This window comes from Sinocyclocheilus rhinocerous, unplaced genomic scaffold (genome assembly GCF_001515625.1).
Source record: "Sinocyclocheilus rhinocerous isolate Xijiao unplaced genomic scaffold, SAMN03320098_v1.1 scaffold1982, whole genome shotgun sequence".
NCBI lineage: Eukaryota > Metazoa > Chordata > Actinopteri > Cypriniformes > Cyprinidae > Sinocyclocheilus > Sinocyclocheilus rhinocerous.
The window spans coordinates 569,573-589,335 of NW_015651555.1; the positions used below are offsets into that span (position 1 = coordinate 569,573).

At 37.5% G+C, this 19,763-nt stretch overlaps 1 protein-coding gene across 1 annotated transcript in view; it reads right to left on the minus strand.

The window, feature by feature from the left end:
• myh10 (myosin, heavy chain 10, non-muscle) overlaps positions 1-19,763 on the minus strand; it is a 77,435-nt gene that overhangs the window by 5,096 nt on the left and 52,576 nt on the right. The window contains exons 11-35 of the mRNA XM_016518545.1: positions 19,265-19,417; positions 18,361-18,466; positions 16,206-16,273; positions 15,835-16,008; positions 15,146-15,260; positions 14,359-14,424; positions 11,376-11,569; positions 10,880-11,001; positions 10,733-10,802; positions 9,645-9,805; positions 9,407-9,515; positions 8,685-8,816; positions 8,165-8,371; positions 7,829-7,966; positions 7,599-7,722; positions 7,337-7,508; positions 6,142-6,354; positions 5,709-5,853; positions 5,310-5,516; positions 3,212-3,316; positions 2,840-2,992; positions 2,344-2,592; positions 1,489-1,701; positions 653-865; positions 140-301 (exon numbers count right to left, since the gene is read on the minus strand). Of these exons, the coding sequence (XP_016374031.1) occupies positions 140-301; positions 653-865; positions 1,489-1,701; positions 2,344-2,592; positions 2,840-2,992; positions 3,212-3,316; positions 5,310-5,516; positions 5,709-5,853; positions 6,142-6,354; positions 7,337-7,508; positions 7,599-7,722; positions 7,829-7,966; positions 8,165-8,371; positions 8,685-8,816; positions 9,407-9,515; positions 9,645-9,805; positions 10,733-10,802; positions 10,880-11,001; positions 11,376-11,569; positions 14,359-14,424; positions 15,146-15,260; positions 15,835-16,008; positions 16,206-16,273; positions 18,361-18,466; positions 19,265-19,417 (3,771 nt within the window). The remainder of the gene's footprint in view (positions 1-139; positions 302-652; positions 866-1,488; positions 1,702-2,343; positions 2,593-2,839; positions 2,993-3,211; positions 3,317-5,309; positions 5,517-5,708; positions 5,854-6,141; positions 6,355-7,336; positions 7,509-7,598; positions 7,723-7,828; positions 7,967-8,164; positions 8,372-8,684; positions 8,817-9,406; positions 9,516-9,644; positions 9,806-10,732; positions 10,803-10,879; positions 11,002-11,375; positions 11,570-14,358; positions 14,425-15,145; positions 15,261-15,834; positions 16,009-16,205; positions 16,274-18,360; positions 18,467-19,264; positions 19,418-19,763) is intronic.

Below are 19,763 nucleotides of genomic sequence, written 5' to 3' on the forward strand. Positions count from 1 at the left end.
GACATCTGTGTCACTACTAAAAAACTCTTTTTGTGAGGATGAACAGATTATGCTGACAGTAAATGTGTCACTTCTTGCATTATCATTACTGTGTCATCACATTTGTGCATGAACAAAAGCATTCTGGAAAAGATTCTACCTGGAGTTTGCGTAGCTGTTTAATGGCTTCATCACGGGCCTTGTTTGCAGCCTCGATCTGAGCTTCCACATCTTTAAGGTCCATCTCCAGTTTCTTCTTGGCAGCTACAGCAAGAGCTCTCTGCTTCCTTTCATCTTCAAGCTCCACCTCCATCTCACGCACCTGAAGGAACAGGAATCATGGATCAAAAAACTGTATCAGATAGGTTTACTTTGAGGAAAAACTTTTGCAGACTGTCACAAATTTGTTGCTTGTTGCTTCTTAAGGTATCAACCCTTTATTGCACTGTTTCCTCAAGACATGATCCAGATAAAATGGCAATAAAATGGTTAATTTTTTTGTTTTTAAAGAAAAGAAAAATAAACAGTAGTAAACAATCATTTGAGTGGTTAGAACATTTATAGATTAAGTTGATGAAAACAGGTAGCAGTGAATAAACTTTTAATCTTAATAAATCAATAATCTACATACCCAAATAGCTTGTAATTCTCAAAAATGATCAATTTCACCCACCTGTTTGACCAGTGCCCTCTTCTTCTCCTCATTCTGCTCATCTCTGGCCTGCAGGTCTCGGTCAAACTGGGCCTTCATGGCCTGCATGTTGACCTCCAGACGCAGCTTGGCATCCTCTGTGGCCTGTAGTTCGTCCTCCAGCTCCTCCAGCTGAGTGCGCATCTCCTCCACCTGCTGCTCCAGAGTGCGCTTGGATTTCTCCAGCTCATGCACCTACAGATTATAGCACATAAAAAAATACAGTGAGACAGTGTCAGAACCAGTCACAATGTGCTTGAGCACTAAATGATAAATCTAAGATCCAGGACTTCTCTAGTCATTCATAATGACTCCACATTTCTCAAATTATTTTATAGAGATTTCCGAGGAAGATTTCCATTTTCGTACATTCCAGATGACTTTTAACATTACATTTTCATGACATTTCTAGATCTGGAAATCGCAATTTAAAATTATTCCAGTTTTCTGACCAAATTAGCATCTTATTTGATTTTTTGCTTCTATGTTTGCCATGGCACTCTGAGTAGATCCAAAATCTTGCTCCAAATGCTGCATATTAAACGCATATGTTCTGACTGGCTGATTTTGTCGCTTTGCTAAGTATTTTGCTGTCAGTGATGACAGGCAAATTATTTGACACCTGAAACTTGTTGCATCACACTTAGTTATCACATGCAGTAGGGTGTCAGCACATTATGAGGTCTCAAAACAAAAACAGCCAACAAAATCTGCTGTTTACAAAACACCAAAGGTTCTTTAAACATCATGATGATGAATTCAAACATTACCACATACGTAATATAACAGTACAAACGTCCAGTAACATAGTGACTTACATTCTTGCCTACGTCATCCTTGGAACTCATCAGATCCTCCATCTCAGCTCTGAGCTGCTTGTTGAGTCTCTCAAATTCCTCTTTAGCCTCCAGAGCTTCATCCAGGGCTCGGGCCATAGACAGAGCTTTGGTGTCTTTTTCTCTCGCCTCGGCCTCAGCACGGTCCCTCTCCTCAGCGTAACGTGCAGAGATGGTCTTCTCCTCCGCCAGCATCTGACATGCAGATCAACAAAATTATTAATTTTAATTATCAATTTTAATTATTCTTAAATTATGAAAATTTTCAGTAGTATTTAAAGATAACTTTAATGAAAATTAAATAACCTTAATAAAAAATGCCATCAGTTATTCACCCTCTAATTGTTGCAAACCTATTAGACTTTTATCATCATTTAAACACAAATTAAGACATTTAAAATTAAACCTGAGAGATTTCAGTCTATCCACTCAGTACATTGCAATAAAAAAAGTTCATAAAGACATCATAAAAGTTGTTTCTCGCACATCAAGCTCATACCTGAGCTTCAGTTTCCCATATTTGATGAACTATATATGTGCGTTTGATCACAGTTTATTAGTGAATAAAAACCTAAATTAAATCTGTTCATCATATAGAGCAATTATGTCTTTTCAGAAGACTAATTAAGCATTACAACTCTGAATTAAGTGTCAAGTTTGGGTGAAATAGATTTTAAAGAGAAAGACAGAAACCTCTCAGGTTTCATTACAATTATCTTCATTTATGTTTTGAACAGGAGCAAACGTCCTATGGTTTTGGAATGACATGAGGGTGAGTAAATGATGACAGAAATGTCATTTTTGGGTGAAATGTTGTTTAACCAAAACCATTCATACCTGGTCAAACTTCTTCTGTTTCTTCTCCAGGTTTGAGACGATCTGTCTCTGGTGGTCCAGGTCTACCATAAGGTCATCAAGCTCCTGCTGCAGTCTGTTCTTGGTTTTCTCCAGCTTGTCGTAAGCGATGGCCTTTTCCTCCAGCTTCTGACTGGTCCCCTCCATGTCCTTCTGCAGCTTCCTCTTGACCTCCTCCAGGCCTTCAAGGGCTCCCACATCATCCTCCAGCTTCTTCTTAGTCTCCACCAGCTATCCAAAAAAGAAGGATTAAAGAGTAGTGCTTTTATTTTTAATTAATATTTTTATAGTAAATAGTACATCTGATTTCCTTTCTGAACAGAAGTCTAAAAAAAATAACATTTTTACAGAACCCACTTTTTGTCCTCAAACATGACAGACTTCTGTGAGGTAAGTAAAACACATTATTGTGTGCTAGATGTTGATATAAACTGACATGCCGTGTTCCTTCATTAAAAAATATAGTGATTGGGCGGACCTGGGCTTGTAGTGTTGCCAGTTGTTTCTCCAGGTTCCTCCGTGCCTCCTCTTCCTCCTCCTGCTGCTCCAGAAGGCTGTTCTTCTCCTCATCCAGTTGACGAACACGGCTGCTCAGGTTCAGCTTCTGACGAGTCTCCTCTTGAAGCAGCTCCTACAGCCACAATTTTTAACAAGCATGACTCAATAACATCCCACACCTTTTCTGTGAAAAGTCTATCTATTGTTTTAATTAAATCTCTGCAGTCTTTCATTGCTGATGAAATTACTTCAGGTGTATACTATGGATCAACCTTGTTGGTAGATACAAAATACTTCTATGTCACTGCTTCATCCATTCTTCCAGTGCTTCTTGTTTGCAGAGTCACATTACCTGAGTGTCCTGAAGCTGACTCTCTAGGCTGGAGGCATCTTTGGCCAGCTTAATTCCCTTCTTCTCAGCATCTTCCAACAGAGAAGAAACATTGTCCAGTTCTGCCTACAAATGAAAAAAAATTTAATTTGCAGTTGAGGGATATTTCACAAGAACCCTGGATGCTGATCTATTTAAGGTTGCTTTCACACTTGGTTCGATAGCCTGGTCCGAACCCAAGTTCGATTGATCCTCCTCCCCCTGCCGGTTTGTGTTCACACGGTGATTTTTGGTTCTGAACCACAGTACGTTTGCGTAATCAGAGCTGTTTACCCATGATGCTAGGTAACGACTATGCAGAAGATGGCAAAATGAATGTATGCTTGCTCGCCTCATTTTTGTACTTTTTGGATTTTGAAAGTTTAATTTTGTTTCCGAAACGGCAACACAGAATGAAACCTATTTGACACAAATGTACTGCAAGGGTGTAAGAGAATACGGGAATCAATTTCTGCGAGCAAAAATGAGATATAAATTCTCTCTGCTTGCAGAGCGTCAGTCACACTTGTCAGGAAAGAGAGTGAGTAAACACATAAATACAGTCTGACCAATTCATATGTCATCAATAATGGCTCACTTCCAAAATTTAGTATAATTGCATTCACATTAGAAGCGAACTGTACCAGAGTTCACATCAACCGTACACAAGATCACCCTTTTTGGGCGAATGGTTCGTAAAAACAGCAGAGTTCAGAAAACAGCATTCACATTATCCGAATGAACTGAACTCCACCAAAAGGTCTCATATGAAATACGGAGTCAGAATTTAACAGAACTGCTTAATTCCATGTAGTAAAAAGATGTTTGTTTTAAAAACAAATGATTAGTAACTAAACTAAAAAAACAAAAAAAAAAACGTAAATGTAGCTGAAACATTTTCTAAAGGCATTTTCTAATAACTCAACGGCCCGGAGTCAATTATTCCGCTTATACTACGGTTGCCACACTTCAAGACATTGATCAGACGATATATTTCAAGGCATTCGTCCGGTTTTTGTACTTAAAACCCTATTGTGAGTAGGATTAATTTCTTCCGCATCTCATCCAATGCCTCCGTTGCTAATTCCAAAACATCATTTTAGACCTAGTAACGGAGGCTTGAGCCATTGATGCAGATATTAATTAAGTTATTAGACAGACAGAGAGAGCGAGAGAGAGAGAGAGAGAGAGAGTGTATATTACCTCTGAGTCTGTGTCTCTCTCAAAATTGTTCGGCAGCAGCGTCTCTACTAACAGTGAAACTTTAAGTTCATTTTCTTCACGAACAGCGCCGTTGTTACCTCGCTTGTGAGAAATATCATGTAGCTTTTAAAATAAAATCGCCAGAGTAGCGATAACAATGTTAGCGCATGTATGTTTCTGTACTGTAAGTTATGTATGTGCGTCTGTGAGGGAGAGAGAGCGGGAGAGATATGTGCTTTACCTACATAATAAAACGTAATTATGTGGCAAAACATGGAAATGATCTGTCGTTTTTATCATATTGCTTACTATATTTATTTGTCTGGCCAGTGTTGTTGTGGGTTTTGGTTATTGTGCTGTTGTAAGACCTTTTAAAATAACAGAAATCATTTGGCAAAGTGATATGGACATGAAATGCGGTCCAGAGCTGCCTGGAACTACGTTCGCTGTGCGTTTCCCTGAAAATAATTGCACACCTTAGAACGTTCGTCAGCCAATAAGATTCAAGCATTCAACGGGCCCGCAGTATAAAATAATACATGAAACTGGTTATTATATAATAATAATTTAATAGTACATTCGCTAATATTTATTTAATTATTGCAATTTGCAATTTATTTAATAATAATTGCACATAATTTTAATAATTGCAATTTGATAATCGCACTATGCCATAATCGTGATTTGGGTTTTATTTTGATTAATCGTGCAGCCCTAATTACACCCACACTTTCAGTCTGCAAAAAACAAATGAAACAACACTTATCTGTAGTGTGTGAGGGAGGTATTTCATGGAACTGGGTGTAACAGAAATGATTATGATATGAAGTGTAACAGCACTCACTTGTAGTTTATGTAACCATGTAACAACACTGACCTGTAGTTTGTAGGAGCGGTCTGAAAGTTCTCCTTTAACCTTCTCTCCCTCGCTGAAGCGGGCCATGAACTCCTGCAGCTGAGCTTCAAGTTTCTTTCTCTTGTGCTCAGATTCAGACTTGCCTTGCTGCAAACTCTTCACCTCATTGGCCATCTCCTTATTATCACTCTCCAGAGTCTGTTTGTTTTTCTCCAGATTTGACTTAACCTAATGTTGACAGACAGACAGTTATGAGAGAGACAGATTTTGCCTGAACTATATCAACAGGAGACCATACCATATTTAATCACTGAACGAGGAAATGAATTCCAAACACATCATTCTGACAGCAGACGACTGGCGGCGTTCCAGTCAAGACATTAGAACTGAAAACCCTCCCTCTTTATCTCTGTGGCTTACTCTTTTGGCCTGCTCCAGCTGCTCAGAGATCTCCTCCAGAGCTGTGCCGTGCCTCTGTCTCATCTCCTGGACCTGAGACTCATGGTTTTTCATCTCGTCATCGATGGCCTTCTTCAGTTCTGCCACCTCCTGCTCTCGTTTGGTCCTTTATTAGCAAAAGACACATTATTAGGCAACACACATTTGAGGAGAAAGGTTCAGAGAAAACAGAAAGGGTCAGATTCTAATTAATTGATTTCCATGGTATGGGAAAAAAAAATACTACAGAAGTCAATGGCTACAGTCAACTGTTTGTTTACCAACATTCTTCAAAAGATTTTAAACAAATGAATGGTGAATAAATGACAGAATGTTCATTTTTTGGTGAACTATCCCTTTAAAAACTAGTTCAATTTTGTGGTCATGATATAGTTCCTGATGCAGACTCTTGTACCTCAGCTCCTGCTGGGCGGCAGTGGTGTCCAGTGTGTCTTCCAGCTCAGTCTTCAGAGCCTCCAGTTCCTCGCTCAGATCTCTCTTGAGTTTCTCAGCTTTGTTTCTGGCTGCTTTCTCAGACTCCAGATCCTCCTGGAGCTCAGCTAGCTGGGCCTGCAGCTCCCGCACTTGCTTCAGTGCGTTGTTCTTCTGAGCGACCTCCTCATCACCTCTGTGGAACAATAAATATAAGCAAAGATTATTAGCAAAACGATGCATGCTAAATTAAAGAAGTTATATTCTACACTTTTATTTACAAACTCTTTCTGATCCTGATGAATTAAATAGTCCTGTTTAAAATCTAGGACAATTTTTGCTACTGTACTTTTCAGACTTCTATATGTAAATAACCTCTGTTATGACTGGTTAATTTTTTTTCCACAAGTGAAGTAAGTAAAAATATACCTGCTAAGCAGCTTATTACTGAATGGATATAAATATGTGGATTTGGTGCTCCAGAAACAATTCTCATTATCAATGTTGAAAACCATTTTTGATGCTTAATAATTAAGATTTTTTAAAACTGAATACTTTTATTCAGCAAGGACACGTTAAATTGATCACGTGTAACAGTAAACAGTTTTATAAAAGATATATATTTGAAATGATCATTTCTTTTAGATTGTAATTATATTTCAAAACATTTTAAAACATTTTCACTGTATGTTTGCCTTGGTGAACATAACAGATTTTAAATTAAATTAAATTAAATTAAGATTCCAAAACTCACTGACTTCTTTAACCGGGTTTGCTATAAAATTTTATATAATATGACAAATAAGAAACTCTATGGCAGGTGTCGATTTAAAGATATGGCTATCATACAGACTTCATTCTATTTATATATATGAATGTGGGTAAGCATGTCAATGTGTTTTTGTTGTGATGTCGCAACATCAATCTGATACCAATTTACTAAAGTATTTCAGGACTGCACAATGTTAACAAACACAAAGGTCAAGAATAAAAACTTCCCACGACTAATATACCAATTTATATGACGGCAGCATAACACGGCCTACCATAAGTTATTGTTTAGACATGGTCAGATAGACGACAGTCAAACTATTTCGGCTCCAAGTGGATTTTTTGTGGCGAGAGTAGCCAACTTCTCCTTTTTCTTATTCTGTGTTCCTCAATGAACAGATCTTCACCTGGCCAGAACAGCCTGTAGCTCCTCTTCTTTCTTGGCCAGTTGGATCTTGAGTTCCTCAATCTGGGCCTGTAGCTCAGCTATCTGGTCCTGTTGGTCTGTGGTCTCAGCATCCAGCTTTCTTTTGGCTTTCTCAAGCTCCTGCCTAGTTTTCTCCTCTTTCTTCAGACGCTCTGAGGATCAAACACACAAACATAAACATTAAAGACCCACTGCTTTACATTCACTTAAATAAAATGATCCATATTCAACACAGTCCTCACCTTCTAGGTCTACCATCATCATTTCTTGCTTGTTTTTGACTTTGCCAAGGTTCTTGGCTTTCTCTTCTTCCTCAGCCAGCTGGGAGGTCATCTCACTGACACGGTCGTCCAGGAGTTTTTTCTCCTGAGGGATAGGGAGGAAAGGAAGAGCTCAGTTTGCCTCTGCAAAGTTCTTCTCAAAGCATCCTTATTGCTGCATTTTGATTAGGCGGTTTGACATCTGCACTGACCTTTAGGAATTTGGAGTTCTGGTCCTCCAACAGCAGAATGTCTTCCTCCATCTTTTTTATCTTGGCTTCAGCAGTCACCTTCTCCAACTGAAGCTTCTGTCGGGCAGCCTCTTCTTCATCTAGTTGTTCCTCTAGGTCCTAAAGACAAACATACACACACACACACACACACACACACTTGTGGTTTCGGTACAGCAACAGTGTAGGACTTTGTGAGCCTTTTTAGCCAAGTACTTGCTGAATTCATTATTCCAACCTAGAAGTTTTAGATACAGATTTACTCTATTTTAAGTTTACAGCAGATCAAGGATTATATTTCCCCAGTGAAGTCCTCACCTGTATGTGTGACTGCATTTTCTTCTTCTCATTCTGCAAAGATTGGTTCCTCTCCTCTTCCTCCTCCACACGGGACTCCAGGTCATGAAGAATCTCCTCCAGCTCTTGTTTTTTAGCCACCAGGCGAGCCCTCATCTCTTCAGCTTCAGCAAACAATTCTGTCTCGGCCTGCAGTTGCTCCGCCAAGATGTTCTTCTCCTCCAAGAGCTGAAACAAACATCAAACCAGATCTTTTCTGTTTCTACAACATTTGTCAATTTGGGTGACAGAGTCACTATGATTTCGTAACACTGCAGAAGATCATGGAGATTCCACTACATTGAATAAAGCCACAAGAGACCACATTACAGTGATTTTAGAAAGCAACACGATTCAAGTGTGGCCATATACATATATCAGATATGTAACAATGTCTTTAAATGTGGTTCATTCTGTCGGATATCAGGTCAAAAACTAACATAACACTTAAATAACACTGTGATTTTCAGGAGACAGACGGAGGAGGTGAGTGTGTGCTAACCTGCTGGTGTTTCCGCTCCATTTCCACCAGTTCGTTCTCTACTTTCACCTGCTTCTCCTTCACTTTAATGAGCTCCTCATCCTTGGCCTGCATTTCTTCCTCCTGACGGGTCACCTGGAGGAGGGGTTTCACCTGCAGACACACATGTAATGCACGTCTCAAATGAAAACTATCTGCAACAATACTGCAAATGAGTTGATTAACACTAGAACCGCCACGGGGTAAATTTTTAAAACCAGATCAAAAAACAAGGCATTTATACCTATAAGCGCCAGCGGGTCAAATTTACCCACCTATATAAATGCATGTATTTTCACGCTGTCATTTTCTTGCCGCTTATGTCATGTTTTAGCCTCACGTTACTCTAATTGCTCAAACTTTGGTTTAATTATTTAATTTTTGTCTTGCCATATCGTTTATTGTTCGCTACAAAATATAGTTGACTAGATATAATCATTTCATGACTCTAGACACTTCTTTGTGAAGACAGTGGCATAATACAGTGAAATAATATGTTCTTTAGCCATATAAATACAGTTGTCATGTGCGTGGGTAAAATTTACCCGCTGGCGCTTTTAGGTATACAGCGACCTCTGGCGGTTCTAGTGTTAAGATTCAATTTCTCTTGCATACACACAAATTTCTTTTAGATAAGTATACTAAAGCTGGTCAAATAATTTAAACAGTTATGTAAACTGACTATTTTAAAAACCGAGACCAACCTTGGTGAAGAGTCTCCACCACTGCCAGTGGCGTAGTTTCAGGTAGGCGGCGCAGTTTCTCTGGAGGACTTTCAAAGCGCTTAGCTGCTGCTGTTTTTTAGCAAAGGCTCTGAGAAACAGAAGCAGTTCACCGACAAGGTCTCATAAGAATACATTTCATTTCTACACTATAAACAGTAAGAGCTGCATATTATTCTTTTAGACCAGATTTAGATCAGCCTTTTGCATTTAGACTCACTTGCGAGCCAGGTATCCTCGACAGACCGACTGAAAGTAGATTATGATATCTGTTATTTTCAGGTCTCTCTCTTCCTCCAGATGTGCCAAAACTCCAGTGCGGAAGAAGATCTTACTCTGCCCGATCCGGTAGAGGTTTGGGTCAAGCTCCAAGGCTCGGATCTACAGATCACATTGTTAGTTGATACTTGGCATTTAGCAGATGCAAAATTTCAGATGCTGGTTTTTCAATAATGGATATCAGTAAAAATTCTATGAAACTATAGAATAAACATGAAATAGTTACATCATTAAAGTGCACCTTTAATTTGATAATGTTTCTTTAATTCAATTATGAAAAAATATATAAACAAATTGTATTATTATAAAGCTTTGGAGAAATGCATTATTGAGCTATTAGGTGTGATTCGGAAGCCTATTATTTTTAAAGTAACATTTGGATATACTAATTTTAATTATGAAAAGAAAATAATTTAATGGTAGTGCAAATCAAATTTATTTGAAAAATGATAAACGGTTTAAAACAATTACACTACCATTCAAATGTTTGGGTCATTAAAATTTTTGAAGTCTCTTATGCTCAGCAAGGCTGCTTTTATTTGATAGAAAAAATACAGTAAAAGCAGTAATATTGTGAAACATGATTACAATTTAACACAATTCTTTTCTATTGTAATATATTTTAAAAGGTAATTTATTCCGGATGTTTTTTCAGCGTCACATGATTCTTCAGGTATTATTCTAATAGGCTGATCTGTGTGTAAGAATTTTTTTATTATTATTATCAATGTTGAAAACAGTTGAAGCAGAAATGGTGATACATTTTTTTCAGGACTTTATTTACAGGATTCTTTGATGAATAGAGTTCAAAAGAACTGCATTTATTTGAAATAGTAAAGATTGTTACAAAAAATTCTTACACTTTTGATCAAATTAATGCGTTCTTGCTGAATTTGTTTTTATGGAATATTTCATAATACACTGGTATTTTAACTATTTTGATTGAATAATTTTTTTGGCCCTCTGCATGAAACTTGATGAATAAAGTACTGGTAAACCTCATTTGTTAGTCATCTTAAGAAATCTTACCATTCTCTCACAAGCCTGCTTGCCGTCCATAAAACCTTTGGGGATTGCATTAGGCGTGAGGATCTCGTATCTGAGAGGAAAACAAATATAACAGTTTTATCACTGATAAAATATAATATGCATCTGAATGAGATTTCTGAAACGCACCTCTGTCTGAACTCCTGGAAGACAATACGGTTAGGGAATCCCTGCCTGCAGATCCGGATCCCTTCTAGAACTCCATTACACCTCAGCTGATCCAGAACCAGATTGGGCTCCAGTTTACCAGCCTAACAGAGAAGAACGACAATGACAATGAGGTGCGTAGACTATATATTAGGCTTGCCGCGATAGACGGATACTTTATTTCAACTTTGTGCCATTTATTTATTTATTTTATTTGACATCAAGGTGTATGCCGTGCCTCCAAGCTTTCCTGAAAGTGAAAGTAAAATGCACACGGCGCTTTTACAAGCTATTTAAAAGTGAAGGAAAGCGAGGAAAAGAGGGAACGCCCCCGCGGTGATACCGGTGTTGTCACACGTCGATTAACCGGTGGGAAAATTTCCTCACCATCACAACCCTACTATATATATATATATATAGTTTTTATTTTAGCTAAAGTACATATTTACTTACAAATGAAGGGGCAAATGTCACTTACTCTTTTCTCATGATTGGGGATGATACAGCGCACGAAGTTGGGGTTGGTGTTTCTGAGTGTGGCCATAAGTTTCGTGAGGGACTCTTTATAGAGCTGACCCACAGTGCGGAACATACCCTTCTTGGTCTTATATGTAGCCCCAAATGCAGTCTCATTCATCCCTGCCACCTGGTCCAAACCAACAATACGGTCCACTACCATGAAGAGTGAGAAAAAAGAAAGATACCAACCAGTTAGTTTGATCATCAAAGTATTTACAGATACAGTTAAAAAAAAAGAGTGAAACAGCACAGCCAAATCATGTGAAGATGGAAGAGGGATATATCTACAACTAAAGCTCTAATTCAACAACACCAAGCAGAAGGTCAAAATACGCTGTGTATTTTTGCATTCTTACAAAGACCATTTAAAAAAAAAACCTGTCCTTCAATTCTTTCAGGCCTTTAATCATCATATCCTGCAAAAAATAGAAAATAACTTTCAGGAAGTAGTACAGTGTATTTTGACTCAATGCCACAAGTTCAGACAGCCAATTCAAGAGCCAATGGCCCCTACTATGCCAGCAGGTCCAGTGCTAGGCAAATGGAGACATGAAAAAGATGAAAAGTGCCAAGGATAAGATTACAACTATAAACAAGCACAAGCTGCAAATTAAAGAAAATGGAAGGGTGAACCTCAAAACCTGTCAAGATCATGTCCAGGGCATATTTCACCAGATGTTAATTCAGCAACTGGATTGGATTCAGTCAGTTCTTTCAATGAAAGATTCATCAGATTTAAACCAGTAATTTGTTACTGAACTCCTCTTGAACCGTAAGATTCACCTGCTTGTGAATCAGACTATACTGATTACACTGTATGAATCTTTGCATGCAGCCCATATTTACAACTCTAGTAAAACTTTTGTGCAGAGATGTAATTTTAGCAATGGCAGTGTAGTAAACGGTGCTTTTTAAGTTCTTATTTCATTCTATTTATAAAATAATTTTTAAAAGATATTTTGCTTTAATAATGGTCCTGAAAAGGTTTCATTTTAAGATGTTTCCACCAAGTACATTTTTCCACCCCAATTCTCATTACTGAAATGCAGAACAACAGAATTCTTGTTAGTGTAATACAAAAAAAGTGCATTGTAAAGTACTGATACATTGTATAAATATTTGTTGTAGTATGCTTTTGCAGCTATTTTTACTCTTCAACAAAAATTAGATTCTAACCAGAATCAACAACAAAAATAAATTCAAAAGAAAACATATGAATGCATAATTAAAACTGAGGGATTTTTTTTTTTTAAGTGAAATATGACCCAGACATGTATATTATGTTCTCTCCCTCTAAGTAATGTTACTAAAATGTCTCCTTTCAGCAACTGATTAAATCAATGTGAATAAATCTGCTAAGAAATAAATAAGATACCAATCAGAAAAATTACTTTCACAAATTTGGGTCCAATAACAGTGCCATAACACAAAACAAGTCAAACGTCAATCACTCAACACACAAGTAATCAGAAACTACATGAAGAGTTCAGATGCAAAAGCCTCTAAGTGCCGTTTGAAATTTTCATCTAAAATAAGCATTTTTACCAGGATCCTATATTTATTTTCATTTATTTCACTTTAATGGCATAGAAAAGGGCCTATACATTGCCATTAAATAAAGTTACTGAACCTAAACATAGGAGACTGATAAAAATGCTAATTTTTGAAGAACATTTCAGACGGCACTTAGAGGCTTTTGCATTGAACTCTTCACATATTCATTTTGATTCATTGGGGGCTGATAAAGTCTAACTACTGGTGCTAGATTTACAATTCTAGGTCTCGCAGCATTCCTGTAAATGTCATTCTTAAGAACCGCTTCCAAGCCATGTTCTGTTCATAATGGGGCTCCTGACGTGACTTCCATTACCTCCATGGAGAATTTACTGAGCTGTCAGTGTTGACTGGCACAGGCCTGAGCAAGTCATTTGGATTCCAGTGAAACAAGACATGTATTGTTCCATGTTCCCTGTCAGAGAAACACCACAGAATTCCTCCACCCCTCACCCAAACTCCATCTCCCTCACACGGCCTGTCAAATCACCATCTGACACTTAAAACAAACAAGATGTCTGAGCGCAAGAACCAAGGGCATAAGCCCCCGTACCACACAAACCGCTCTGTCTGCTGAAAAACTGTGTTAAGCTGTGTTTGAGGGAATCTCATGATAACCAGGCAGGTTATATTTCACTGTGAAATAAAAAAATAAAAAAAGGAAGTAAAAATTTAGCATCAAGTCCATTATAGGACAATTAAGCAAATTTTCACCCAAAATTGTCATTATCATAATGCGTCCAGACTTTACTGTAATGAAAATATTATTATAAAATTTGCTTGCCGATAACTATTTAAAACATAAAAATTATTAATTACTTTAAGACAGCCTTGTTGGCAATATTAGCGCTTCCGCCGACCCGAGTTCAAGTCCCGATTATCATATAATTAGATTTTGTGGTGAAATATGACACAGACATGTTCTTGACAATCACCTATGGCATTTTTCAACACTGGCTGGACTGAAAATGCTATAGGTGTAGATTTAATAATGATTTGACACTTACAATTTTTAAACTATGAAATAACAGCCCGAATATTTAGGGGTGTGAAGTTAACTAAATTGCTGAAAGGCACTCAAAGAACAAGCAGGGCCCTAATCCTTGTAGCCAGCGCACCTAAAGAGCTACCCAGAGTTGCTTTCAAATGTCTGTTATGCAGTGTCAGTACTCTGCATTAAGTCACTAGACACATGCATTCATTTTTCATGCAATCTTCATTCATGGTCAGTTTGGGCATCCTAATGAATCAGCCAAGCTCCCTTTCAAGTGGATCCAGCTAACTCTAAAGTTAGCCAGCTAGAGGGACCAGGGCCCAGGTCTACAAGCCATGGGAGTGTTTGAAAGTACACAATGCGCTGGTAAGCAGAGACCTACAGCATCGTATACCTTCACCTGGCGATTCATGGAGACTAGAGACATCATAAAAAGACGCTCTTTGGATATTCTGAATCTCTATGGTCGAGAGACAGAGAAAGGGGGCAAAGGGGAGATAAACAAGAAAATAAGCAAAATAAAAAAGCAGTAGTAGAACACAGCTAGCACATAAAAGACATAAATGGTAGTAAACACACTGGTTAGTGCTGTGCAACACAGGTGAGAATAAGCAAAAGTCTTCATTCGATTTGCACTAGTTTCTGTTTTTGGATATGTGTACTTTTAATGTAATGTTTTAAGATCCTGCTGATCGATCTTAGCACATACATTTTATTTTGTATCTACTTCTAAAGAAATTATTTTGCCACAATATTATAATTTTACATAAAATGTGTATTATGTTATTTAATTTATACAGTTTTGCTGGAAATGCAGTGAAAAGTGCTGTCAGACATAAATAATAAAATATGACACGTCCCACTCTGTATTTTTGCATTACTTCATATTTCCTCACTGCTTTAATCTGTAAATAATGTAAAGCAGCCCTGCTTATAATAACTACAGTACAAATATATCTATTGTGATATCAACAGTATAAAATATTTGCGTCGAGCCACCGAAATGCATGACAAGCTCTTTTTACAAGACAGACAAGACGTGAAACGTCTTGTGAAGACGTGAAGATTGAAAACAACAGTCGCTTTCTTCACAGAACGGGAGGGTAGAATCATAAAAACGAGCCGTTTAACGTTTCATGTGACAGGGAATCTGGAAGGCACTCGAGAAGAAAACAGCTTACCATCCTTCCACAGTTCAGCCACAAACTTATCCGTGGACTGGTGCAGGAGTGTGGCCACGTTGTCATTTAGAGGGTCCATATTTTTCATCAACCACTCATCTGCCTTATAGTCAACCTGATAAATGAGAGAAATAAATAAACGGCACATTAACAACCTCAAGATGGGAAGAATGGAATTAAGCCAGGATTGGTTCAATCTGGATAGTTTAATTTAAGAGGTACTGCAGTTCAGCAGTCGTTGGCTGTTTGCATAGTGTTATGTAACTACTGAAAGTGATCAAGTATAAATCAATGCACTATTTTACTTTTCTTAAACAGGAAACAAAGCAAACTCTAATTTTCTGGCTTTTAACCCAAACATAGCTCAAAGGGAGAGAAATATCAAAAGTTCCTCATTTCATGCAGTGTCAAGTTTCTATTGCAAACAGCTCACTGATCTGAAACAGATGTGGCCTGTGGTTAGCACATACCACAGCTGGATGCTGCTACCCTTGAAAAACAGCAACACAACATTGCACTGCAAGCCAGTATGACCTGACTAAATCCAATTACATAAGGTTACGATGCATTCCATGTTTCTTTTAAACAGTAACAAAAGTAACTTAATTATTACAAACATCACAAGACTGAAGTACAAGAGGTGAATCCAACAGCTACGTGTAATTTCATAAATATGAATGCAGACGTACCTTGCCAGCATAGTGAATGATGCAGAAATCGGCTTTGTCCTTCAGCTGCCGTGGTTTCTGGAACTTGGCATGAGTGCCTTGCTCTTGCACCAGTTTGTCCACAAAGGTTTTATCAGTGGCTTTTGGAAACCAGCATTCCTCATCCAACAGAGCCAACACACCGGGAGGATTTGCCTGGGAATGGCACCGTAAAAGCAATCAAAACAATTTATAGAAAAAAGCCAACAGAAAGCACTAAAAGCATTCTCTACTTCCACAGTAACTTCAAATTACTTTCAATTCTGCAAATGCTTGGTGTAGAAAATATTTCCAGCAACCCACAACAATAAAATTAAAGGGCAAATACTATTGTAGTTGAGGTGAGAGCTCACCGGTCTCTCAATGAGGTCAATGCAGGGCTGCAGGTCGAGGCCGAAGTCGATGAAGCTCCATTCGATGCATTCCAAGCAGGTGGCAAAGCTTTTGAGCAGCTGAGAAACAGAGAGAGAAAAAAAAACACTCACAAAATGGTCCTCTAATGCAAGCTGACCAAAAATGGTGACATTTTTTTTCGATTTATAGGATTTTAGAAGCTTCCCCTATGCGCATAAATGGTAGTGAGAGAAGTTATTATGGGACATTTTTGCTCACGAGTATAAGGTATTTCAAATAAGTCGGGTCGTTATTGCAATTTACTGACTTCTAAACCCTTACATCCCGTTTAGCAGCCAAACAAACCCCAAGAGTTCCCCTTTAGGACCACCAGCGCGACTAACTTTACAGCTTCAAGACGTGAGTGACTTAAACAGATGAAAGTTTCAATATTGTACCATGAATGGTGATGATAAAAACAAATTAATCAAAATGCCAGTGGAGTAAGCTTGCTGGAATGCATCATGGCGGTAAAACGGTCACTTTTGGGGCTCTTACGTAAACATGTTTGATTTAACGCAACTTAGCACAACTATTCTGTTATATTCTTTTAATATGAAACATATCTAAAAACCATTCAAACTGTCATCATGGGAGCCCAAGAGAAGTCCAACGGGTAATTTGTCAAAACAGAGCAGTGGAGAACTGTACAAAAACATCTGGCGCAGGGGTTAGATTGTAGGGTAGTCTGGATACTGAACACTCTTTCATGCTAATGCACTGCCAAAGAATTTACGGAGTTATTTAAATACGTCACATAATACATTAGATTTCCATTACTGAAAAAAAGAAACATTATCTCTGTGCTAAAATAAGGCATTATGCACTTTTGAAACCTTTAAAACACAGATGTGTACCTGTGTTTTCTGGCATAGAGGCCTGGTCGGTGTTTCTCTCCTTCTTGAACACGATGTTGCCAAACTGCAGGACTGCTGATACCACCTTGAGCATTGCTGCAGTGAAAAAGCAAAAAATAAATAAAAAAAAGGACAAGACTGTCAACAGTATGTGGGTAGTTGACATGAAATATTTTTTGGAAGGTCGATGTCTTGCAGTGTGGCTTATATTCAATATAAAACCAGCATTTTGTTGATTCTTGTATACTTATTAGGGATGTCAAATGATTACAACATTAACTTAAGATTATTCCCTTTTTTTCCATATTTATCACTTTCTGTTTCATTTTAAGGGTTCAGATATTCAGATATAAGAATGAGGTCTACATGATGAAACTGGACAGGTAGATTTATGAAGAGGAGTTTTATTCCCTCAAAACAAACATTTCTGAATGGCATTAAATTAAACAGTAAATGGTATGTAATTTAATTCAATAATAAAATAACTAAACTAGAAATAAAATAATAACCATCCTTTATGGACTTAATCATACATAAAATTCTGCAAGCTCTCCTGGTTTTTGCAACATTTTGATGAATAACAGTGTTTCACTCATGGGTGATATGACTTACTGAGTTTCAATAACAATTACATTTTACCAAGAGAATGGAAATGACTTTCATTAAACATCCCATCTGGGTTTAATTTATATATAAATAATCTGTATAAAAAATAAAAAATAAATAATGTATGTGTAAGCAATTTTGCCTTTCACTTAAACTCTCAAGTTCAAATATCACAGAACAGAATGAAACAGTTAAATTATATACTAAATTGTCAAGAGTTTAAACAAATTTAACTAAACCAAATGTTAACTGCATGCATTAAAATAATAATAGGGTTGTCAAAGTTATCAACTCATTAATGAAGAGACTACAAGAGACTCTTGTACTGTAAATTCACTGACCATTTCAAATGCCACAGTGAAGGCAAAAAGGTGTGCAATGTGTTTTTATGATTATTTACTAGTATGCAGGTATAAAACAGCAGTAAATATACAATGTAGTAGAGGCGTGTTTGTTTCATGAACGCTTACATAAGATTTCATCATGGGAGAAGCTCATAATATGCATGGCTTCCATGGTCTCTTGGAAATTGTCCTTGTCCTGTTGGCCAGGAATGGGAATGTTACCGTTGGAGAGGAAGCGGTAGTTATTGAAGCCCTCCAGGAGCAGGGCTGCAGGTCGAGGCCGAAGTCGATGAAGCTCCATTCGATGCCTTCACGCTGGTACTCCTCCTGCTCCAGGATGAACATGGTGTGGTTGAACAGCTGCTGAAGCTTCTCGTTGGTGTAATTGATGCAGAGCTGCTCAAATGAGTTCAGCTGCCAAGAGATGGAGAGAGCAATAAAATATGATAAAACTGGCTTTGTCTATAACATATTTAGTCCCAGAACATGCATAATTGATTCTTTAACCAATATCAGTATCTTCAATATCAATATCACTTAACTAAATACTGCAGCTATGAATGGGCATCCAATTACACTATTTACTGTAAACCTTGTAATTTCATCCTGACTATACCATAATTATGTAACTCAATTTAGCAGATGCATCTTTTCTAAAGCAATGTCCAGCACCAAGATAGCAAGGACATCCTCCAGCACAACCTGAAGGAAGAAACCTTCTTAAAGGCACAATGATTGGGGCCCCATGATTTTTTAAACCACCCAAAATTCTGTTCTGTTTTTTCCCCATTTTAATTTTTCTCCATTCTGTTTTAATGGTATAATTACATTTCAGTAATCACAAAAACATGTCTAATTATCTGAAATCATGAAACTTACACAATTTAACATCCAGTTATTAAAAGTATAAAAAGTAAAAAAAAAAAAAAATGTATTCCCTCAATAGAAACCCTGCTGTTTTGTACGATCATTGTTTTTTTTTCAGTGATATGTGATATGCTTAAAATCTATGTTAAACTATACACAAATAAAAACTTGTCCCAAACAACATCCTTTGATAAACAACACCTACAGCATTTTCATTTTCTTGCATTGCCTGCGTTTTAAAAAAAGCCCTAGTATCATATGACCTCTGATTCGTTGCAGTATAGTGATTAATATCTATGATTTAACATAAGAGACAGCTGAGCACTAAATCCGAGGAAGCCGCACCTGGAATATCTCAAAGCCAGCAATGTCCAGGATGCCAATGAAGGAAGCTCCCTGGCGCTTGGTCCTGTCCAGAGCTTTATTTATGCGGTGAACAAGCCAGCGGAACAACCTTTCGTATGTGGCCTTGGCCAGTGCTTCCACTGCAAAGTCGGCCTGGTCAGAGGAACAGAGAGACAGGATCAGACAAAGGGAAAAAGATGACAAAAACTTCACTTTTGGAAAAAATATGCAGTATAATATATGATCACACTATTATTACACAGATACGAAAGTAGGTTTGGGTATCAAGAACCTGTTCCATTTTAGAACCAGTTCCAAATTTCCAAGAAATCGTGAATTCAATAGGACACAAAATTGCATTTTATTTTTTTTTACCTAATTGGAATAGATAAGCAGAATCAGAATAGCTAAAACGAAAATGATACCAACTCTAAAAATGGCATGCAAAACCTGAAAGGTTTAAATTCAGTAGCACTTATTATTTTCCAAACAGATTTCC